The following is an 8,762-nucleotide window of genomic DNA, read 5'->3' on the forward strand; positions in this document are numbered from 1 at the left end:
GAAACCTGAGAGACAAAGGGTGATGAGGGCATGGGATAGAAACAGCTGTCACAGCATGGATAAACCACTCATATAATGTAAAAAAATATATCAAAAAACGGTCATTAGAACAGGGTGAAAACTAAATCCACACTGCACTTCTAAGCTCTGGCTTCAAGTCAATTTGGACACTGGATTTTCTCCTGAATTTACATATGAGGTCAACTGCCATTATATTCCGCCTATGTACTCTAAAACAGAAACTAACTGAAATTTCAGTTCTATGATTTGATCTTTTAGAAACGGAAACCCAGGGACCTCCACTGAGCTGTAGTCTACCAATCACAGACTGTCTTTGTCTAGCAGGGCAGATTCTGTACGGTCTGGATGAAGACATCCTTGTGTAACATCCTGCAGGAATTAGAATCAGGTGTGCATCCCAGAGATGAAACTCCTCTCTCTCTCTCTGAGAATTAGACAGCCATTCCCTGACACCCTGGCTATTGGTTTCAGAATCGCCGTCCATCTACAAGGTTCTGGCCAAATGTTGCGCACTAAATACTTTAAACAGGGGTGCCATTCCGGAAGTAGTCATTTTATTTTGACTATGACCAATATGCTCTATGCTGTGCAAAAGGGATACGATGTTTGGTTGCGATGAGATGGATTGATGGAGTGTTGCTGCTTGCTGTGACTGATCATTTTTCCCATCAGTGTCAGATCAGTGTCAGATCATGTTAGCTGCTAGCCCATGTATCCTCATGTATACTATTGGTGATAGGGAGGATTAGCCTTGTAGTGGCATTGGCTCTAAATGAGACTCTGGTTTGGCAGCCAGCCTGGTAACAGCAGATAATTATGTCATAATTAATTGGGCCTCATTATAATGGATCGTTACCACATGGACCCAGCTCAGTTCAGCTCCGACACCCACCTGCTCAGCACCCGGCTGGGGTGAGAAGGTCACCATCTACCCTATCATCATATCAACCACCTGGTTGAGTTCAGTTTGGCACACCATAGAAAAGGAAACAACAACAAAAAATGTAATGGAAAATGAAAAGGACTGTTTCTGATTGGAATAGTATGAAGTCCAAGTAGTCCCTCCCTGATTTAGTTCTTGTTTCTTCTGGCGCTAATGAACATGACACTGGTATCTCAGGTATAGGTTCTGGAGGTAGAAAGTAGAAAGGTGCGTCACATTTCCTGGGAAAGGATTCGATGCAGTTCTATCAGTGTGAGACATCAGACTACGACAGGATGTGGAGTTCTGTACAAGTCAAGTATTACAAGATTACAAGGCTGAGCCTCAGAAGTGCTTCCATAAGCATGTAATTATGGTTCATGGTCCTACACAGAGCCAGGGTTGAACAGAGAGAGAGAGAGAGAGGAGAGAGAGAGAGAGAGAGAGAGAGGATGTGGTGGGGCCAGCAGTGTGGAGATTGAAACACTGGCAGGCTAGGATGTGATGAGAGGGTATACGTTACAAATTGCATGCTTCAAGATTAAAGAGAGATAGAGAGAGAGCAAGAGAAAGAGAGAGGGAGAGAGAGAGAGGGTGGACAGAGCAAGAGAGAGAGGGAGAGAAAGAGAAGGGGGAGAGAGAGAGAGAGAGAGAGAGTGGAAAGAATGAGTAAGTAATATGATTGCAGTGTCGAACAATGTCTATAATTTTTTAACAGCATCCGATTGACTTTGCAAATACAAGTTTATTGTAAGAGCATTTTTTACAGCGTGTTTGTGGTAGTTACAATTCAAATGAAATGTAGATGGTCCTATAGCATCACTGCTACTCAGGAGGAGAATATGTTGTCTGGGATAATTACAGAGAGGAAGTTTTACAAGCCTTGTATTATTGTGTCAATAACGTAAGCTCTGTTCTGAGATTCACAGACATGATTTCCCTATGCCTCTTCCTCCTTATGGTACGCATCACTCTGGTGCTGTCAGTTTTAGAACCACGCTGTCCTAATTACAAAACTAGCTGTCATCCCCTAACTAGGAATATCAAGGGTTCCCAATGCTCTTTGAGGAAGACGTAACTTCCCCATTGCACTGCAAGTACTAAATACATAGCTTTCATGGTAATACAATGAAGGGATATCTGATACATTCATGTATGTTAACATGTAGCTCCTGACTGGAACATGCCCAGTAGCCTGAAGGAGAGAGGATTCCTGCACAGAGTACAGTTTCTATTACACTCAATAGGACATTTCATCACTGGCTAATGCTTCTGTTGTTACTGACTTCCTGTTTGCTGTGAAGTTATAGCTCCTCTGTCTGTGGCCTCATGCTCAAGGCATTTAACTACCAATGATTAAAGCACAATTTATTGACAAGTAAATCAATTGTTATTATACAAATAATTAAAGAAAAGTCATTTTTTATATTAAATCAGTGATTTAATCATAGTAGACAATATTTCATTATCCAAAGGCAAATAATTTGAGACACAATTTGTCCAGAAAGTGATTACATGGAATGTAGCAAATACATAAAAAAAAAGATTAGCTTATTTCTATTAAGTTTAGGTATCTCCGTACAAAAATATATTACATTGTCATAGTAATCCGTTACATACTTTGAAAAGTAATTATAGACGTGGCCGATGTACCTAGTGTAACTTTATGAACAAATGCACAATGTTCAATCACCCTATTACGGGAAAGGCCATTAAGATGAAAGGCATCATTACATGTTCCACAAATAAAAAAATGATATACCTGATCAAGTGCATTTGTGGTCAATGCTATGTAGGAAAAACAAACTTTGAAAACAAGGATAGCAGAACACAGGAGTAATACCAGGACACTTTACCAGAGAAACCCTGTGGCTGCGCATTTCACTGAGGCTCGGCACAACATTAGCTCTCTGAGATACATTGATATTGAACATGTTAAGACTCCTAGGAGGGGGTGAGATACTGCTAATCTATTACTGAGAAGAGAATTGTATTGGATTCACTGTTTGTGTACCATGTCTCCTAGAGGTCTGAACCAAGAGTTTGATATCAGAACATTTCTTACATGAATTTGTCACTTTGATTTGTCTTGCCTTCCAGGTCTCTTACTTGGTCATTTTGTACATATATATTCTTTTCTGTACCTAATATATGTGCCCGTCTCATTGATATCAAATTATTAGATATGCACAAATTGTTTTTGCACCCACCATGCGTCATGTGAGGTGAAATGTGTATATTTTGGGAAGAGAGCACTCAGTCTGTTTGACCAGAAGAAGATCTGTTTGGGATGTAAATGTTGTCAATAAAGCGGTGAATTGGGAGCCTTAACAGTGTTGAGGGCCTTCTTGTTCTTTACTAGTATACTTTGAAAAGTAACACAAAGAGTATAGAATCACTATTTCTATACATACTATGCCATTTTATGTTATTATAAACATTACTATTTGGACAACATACTCAGCTGTTGATAGGAACACTTCATCTCACGTTGTCTAATGTGGTTCTTGTACTATTTAAACTAGTCTCATTCTATCACATACAAAAACACATACATTTACAAACACATCCACAGTGGTCAATATTTTGCAAACCAGTTGCACGGTCTGAAGAATCATTGCATAGCCTTTTCCATATAGCTACTTTAAACATAGAGAACACATTGGCTCCATCTAAACAAAACTAGTGTCTGTTGGTGCTGCAGTTGTTTCTGAAGTGGGGGCACAGAGAGACCTTCCATCCCCTCAGAGGTGTACAGAGCCCCCCTGACCAGAAGTCTCCGTTCAGTAATTCTTAGGCTGTTCTTCAGCCCAGTCCTCCTGCCCAGAACGTCCATTCTTCCCTTCCTTTCCCTTCCTCTTCTTGGGCCCCTGGGGTGTGGAGCTCTGCCCCTGGGCCTGCCCAACCTCCACCTCTGACTTCCCATTCCCTGAGTCATTGTTCTGCCTGGAGTAGCGTTTACACTTGCAGGAAGTAACCACAGTGATCTTGTAGGTCCTGGAGCTTCCGTTCTGACACTGCAGTCTGATGCGCTGGGTCCGGGTCCGGTCGATGACGCAACGCCACTCCTGGGCCTCCCGCCGGCTCCAGAACTTTCCGGTGTAGCCAGGGCCGGAGCCAATCCAGTTGGGCAGTAGGTGGGAGGGGAGACACTCCCCGGCACACACCAGCTCCTTGACCGGGTTCAGGCTGGTGCACTGGCCGTCTGATATGTACTTGGTGGAGCGCAGCTCTCTGCAGCCCACCTGGCTCTGTGCCTGGCCCTGCTCTGTGACGGAGCGAGAAAGACCTTCTGTCAGATACATATTGTCAAAAACGAATCTTGCTGTCAAACTTTTAGGCAGAAAATGTAGTAATCCCAAAAATTCTAACTAAAATATAAATCAAACGCTCCTCAAATGATAATGACATGCAAATACTTTAAAGTGTTTTAGGTGTGTTTGATTTATTTTGGAGTTGCATTTGGGATTATTCCATGCAATGCTCTTAAAGATTAGTTTTGACAGTTCAACAAGAACTGTAGCATGGTCAGGGTAATCTGATGTGTGGCATGAGTTAACAAGAGGTCCAACACAATTACAAATGCTTGAACTTTGAACTTTTCTCCCATTCAAACACTCAAGTCTCCCATTCAAGTCTATGATTCAACTTTAGTTTATTTAACTCCCATTTTTGTCTGTGGAAAATGTGCCTATATACAGAATTATATCATTCCAATACTATATAATAAATACTTTAGAAATAGACATATTGACCTTTTGCTAAATTACACTTGTAAACTGGTTTCCCCACAGTCAGGATCAGTGAATACAATGAATCTGTTTGGTCCACTATGAATTGTTGAATTAATTAATTTAGAATGTGCATAAAAATACAACTCACCTTTCCTCGCATCGCTGGTCAAACGTCTTCCTCCGTTGCGTGCTTGATTCATTGATACATTACTACTCGGTGTATCCTGGACCGTACTGATCAACTGAGCGTTTAACGTTTCCGTGGCGCCGTTCTTGACAGCTTGACAGCTTCTTATCAGAAGGCAAAATAGCGCAAGCTGGTACCCACTCGTGGTAAGAAGCATCTCTGCACCTCCCTGTAGGCACTCGGCAGGCAGGTAGGTAGAGAGTGAGAGAATGTATGTGCCGCGATCTAAAGGAGGAATTAGGTCGTTGTGATGTTACTTTACCTGTTGTTCAGTCGCTTATATACCCGCCTCTTGTTTTGCCACAACATCTTAGTTCGCATCCAGTGCGTACATTTTCTGAATGACCTAGGCGTTTTCACTCATAGCTACGCCCACAAAAGCAAAGGGCAGTGCGTTTTTTTAGCTTGTATACTCCTCCAAGTACTATGTACATAGGCTACCAGTCAGTTGAGTGAACACATAGACAGACATTTAATAGATGTTTCTGTTAATATAGTTAGATGAACGTTGCTGTCCTCTATGGATAGGCCAGTGGATAAAACATGATCAACACCTATATAAAGGCTTATAATAAACTAGCAATAATAATGTTTTTTCACCATCAGGTGTGTGTAAATAATGTATTAATTAATGTATGCAAATCATAAGTAGAGAATCAGAGTGTCACGTGCATATCCTTTGATACTCTATTTCATGATGATTTGTAAGTTTATAGTTAACATTTTATTCCATTTCTGAACGGATTGATTTGGGTTAGCAAGGAAGCTCAGCTGGAGACCCTGCAGTCAGACCAGGTGAGTACTTAGCTCTGGTCAAGGGCGATAGTGTGCGTTCCTTGCAGAAAGCACTTAGCGCCCTGGACCAGAGCTAGTGATTACTGTAGTTCTCATGTGTTCTCTCATCCAGTGATCTCTCCATCTCTGCAGTTCAGGTGCTTCACGTGAGCTCACTAACAGGATGTATGATGCATTACCCAAATCAGAGAATAAGACAAACGTTTAGATCTCCTCCTTCATCCACCCATTCATCCTGCCGGCTCCTTGCCCCTAAGAACCAGAGTGTCTGTTTTCACTCCTTTCCCAGGCCTGCCCTGACAATGAATTCACCCAACGTCTCCTCAGCTATGTCCCCTCCTTTGATAAGAGTGAAAATAAATCCACTGTAAAACTGTACAGGCTCATGCCATATTGTTAAACAAGTAGCTGTTCTTTTTCATATCTTATTTCTTCGTTCTTTTTAAAAGCCCCGCTGTCCAAACAATCTCCTATTACCCCCAAAAAGCAATGTTAGTCATACTGTCTGGAAGAAGGGGGGGGGGGTGGATGAAGCTGAGGGGAAACTGAGAAGAGGGAACCTGGGGGCTTAAAAGAGGACTATCAAAGTTATATGATACCATGACGCAGGCAGCATTCGCACATTTATACATCTCAAAAACCGGAAATTTGAGATCAATCCTTTTATGCTTCTGTGAGTGACATGACATGTAGGTGAGGAGAGGGATAATAGAGGGGGAAACAGGGGGGATGTGGAGGATGTGGAAACAGAGAGGATGTGGAGGATGTGGAAACAGAGGGGATGTGGAGGATGTGGAAACAGAGGGGATGTGGAGGATGTGGAAACAGAGGGGATGTGGAGGATGAGGAAACAGAGGGGATGTGGAGGATGTGGAAACAGAGGGGATGTGGAGGATGAGGAAACAGAGGGGATGTGGAGGATGTGGAAACAGAGGGGATGTGGAGGATGAGGAAACAGAGGGGATATGGAGGATGTGGAAACAGAGGGGATGTGGAGGATGAGGAAACAGAGGGGATGTGGAGGATGAGGAAACAGAGGGGATGTGGAGGATGAGGAAACAGAAGGAATGTGGAGGATGAGGAAACAGAGGGGATGAGGAAACAGATGGGATGTGGAGGATGTGGAAACAGAAGGGATGTGGAGGATGAGGAAACAGAGCGGATGTGGAGGATGTGGAAACAGAGGGGATGTGGAGGATGTGGAAACAGAGGGGATGTGGAGGATGGGGGACTAGTGTGTTATTGCTCTATTGACAGACAGGCAACATGACAGCACCATGCTCGTTAGTTAGCTGGCCCCTATGAGCAGCAACCACACACTATGAGCAGCAACCACACACACACACTATGAGCAGCAACCACACACACACACTTTGAGCAGCAACCACACACACACACACACACACACACACACTATGAGCAGCAACCACACACACACACTATGAGCAGCAACCACACACACACACACTATGAGCAGCAGCAGCCACACACACACACACTATGAGCAGCAGCAGCCATAAGAGGCAGGGGCCACTGTCTGTTCTCCCGTGGGACCCTGGGCAGTGGAAGCTTGAGAACAATACTGACAGGAAGCGGAGACAGGGGTCTATAGAATTCCACAGCATGGCCGTAGGACTTAACTACCTGAAGTATCTGATGTTTGTGTGAGAAGATGGTCCAAGAGGGCTCCTTTCCTGCCCTTGGCCATGGGAAACTATAGTTATATAGATGGTGTTGAAGACCCACTCTGGCATAGCAACCAAGAGGAGGCCGCCAACAAAAAAAGGTCAACAATGGAGTTATTGAAATATTGGGAGATGTATTTGTTTATCAAGGCCTTGTGTCTTTATGACTGGCTGACACATGACTATGAATTAAAGGTTACTGTCTGCACTGTGAGAATTGGTCAATGGAATGATCTTTGTTTCATGTTTCATAAATAGAGAATGCTCACTCTCTGCAAAGAAAGTCTGACAGCATATTGTATAGAACTATAGGTTCAGCCAAAACATCATCATGCTCCAGTACCCTTTGAACCCTGCCGACATAGTGCAGTAGCTATATTACCAGTCATTAGAATCAGTGCAATGGATGGCATTAAAGGGGAAAGCTGCCATCTAGTGGCAAAACAAAAATATGGGAATGTCCCCATAACAACAAAATGGGCAGTGAAGGACAACTATTAAGGCACTCTTTATTGTTGTGATTAAAAATGTAAAACTGGAAACCAAAACAAATGCCATTTGGGTTTAAAGGTTTGGCCAGCATTGAAGTCCGATCGTCATTGGGCCATCCATGGATCATCTGTGACATGGACTGATATGGATACATCACTGGTAAGACATCCATGTGTCTCAAATTATAGCAGGAAATCACAAGTTTAGAGTAACACATAAATAAGCCCTTCATATTGTGTGTTTTATCCACTGCCATAATGACATAATAACAATATGACACCTATTGTTCAGTAAGGTGGTCCTATTTACACATGAGTGCATTTTTCACACTATTACTGTAAGGGAAGGGAGGAAATTGTTATTTTAAGACATTACTTAAAGAATATTCAAGGCTCACATTTGAAATAAGAGGAATTTGCTCAAAAGACATGCAAACAAGCAAAGCACATTAGAGCCAATACAATACACTGGCAGTCCAATTCTGATCTTTTGCCCAATTTTTGTCAAAAGATCTGATCTGACTTGTCAAAAGACAATTTATTGGCAAAATATCAGAATTGGGCTGCCTGTGTAAACACACCCAATATGCTATTGTACATCATATACACACCCTGAATACTTCAGTCTCCCCTATTCTAAACAGAATAGACCTCGTTGGGTCCATAGTAACAGTCCTTCCTTAAACTCCAGTCCAGCTGCTTGGTGAGTAAAGCATTCATCCTCACTATCCCCTTTCTTTCAATCTGGACATCCTGGCCAATCAGTAGTAATGCTGATTTTCATCATTCCCCTTTAATCAGGGATTGATTCAGACCTCATACACCAAGTGAACGGAATCAATTCAGTTCAATACAACTTCATTATTAATATCACTGAACTCTGACCAATCAGTAACATTAATCAATGAATCAATTAACTACCTGGTA

General features: G+C 42.4%; 1 protein-coding gene across 1 annotated transcript; it reads right to left on the reverse strand.

The window, feature by feature from the left end:
- Window positions 1-2,348: 2,348 nt before the first annotated feature.
- LOC106570319 (sclerostin domain-containing protein 1) lies at window positions 2,349-5,187 on the reverse strand. The gene is made up of 2 exons (XM_014142509.2): window positions 4,826-5,187; window positions 2,349-4,211 (listed from the first exon to the last, which is right to left on the reverse strand). Exons 1-2 carry the CDS (start codon window positions 5,019-5,021, stop codon window positions 3,727-3,729), a joined length of 681 nt encoding a protein of 226 aa, XP_013997984.1. The 5' UTR covers window positions 5,022-5,187; the 3' UTR covers window positions 2,349-3,726.
- Window positions 5,188-8,762: the final 3,575 nt, after the last annotated feature.

The sequence above is a fragment of the Salmo salar genome, chromosome 14, assembly GCF_965601325.2.
Source record: "Salmo salar chromosome 14, fSalSal1, whole genome shotgun sequence".
NCBI classification, from domain to species: Eukaryota; Metazoa; Chordata; class Actinopteri; order Salmoniformes; family Salmonidae; genus Salmo; species Salmo salar.

Coding starts and splice junctions, on each gene's coding strand:
- LOC106570319 (XM_014142509.2), bottom strand. CDS start 5,021: ATGCTTCTTACCACGAGTGGGTACCAGCTTGCGCTATTTTGCCTTCTG. Junction 4,212..4,825: donor GACCAGCGATGCGAGGAAAG/GTGAGTTGTATT, acceptor GCTCCGTCACAG/AGCAGGGCCAGGCACAGAGC.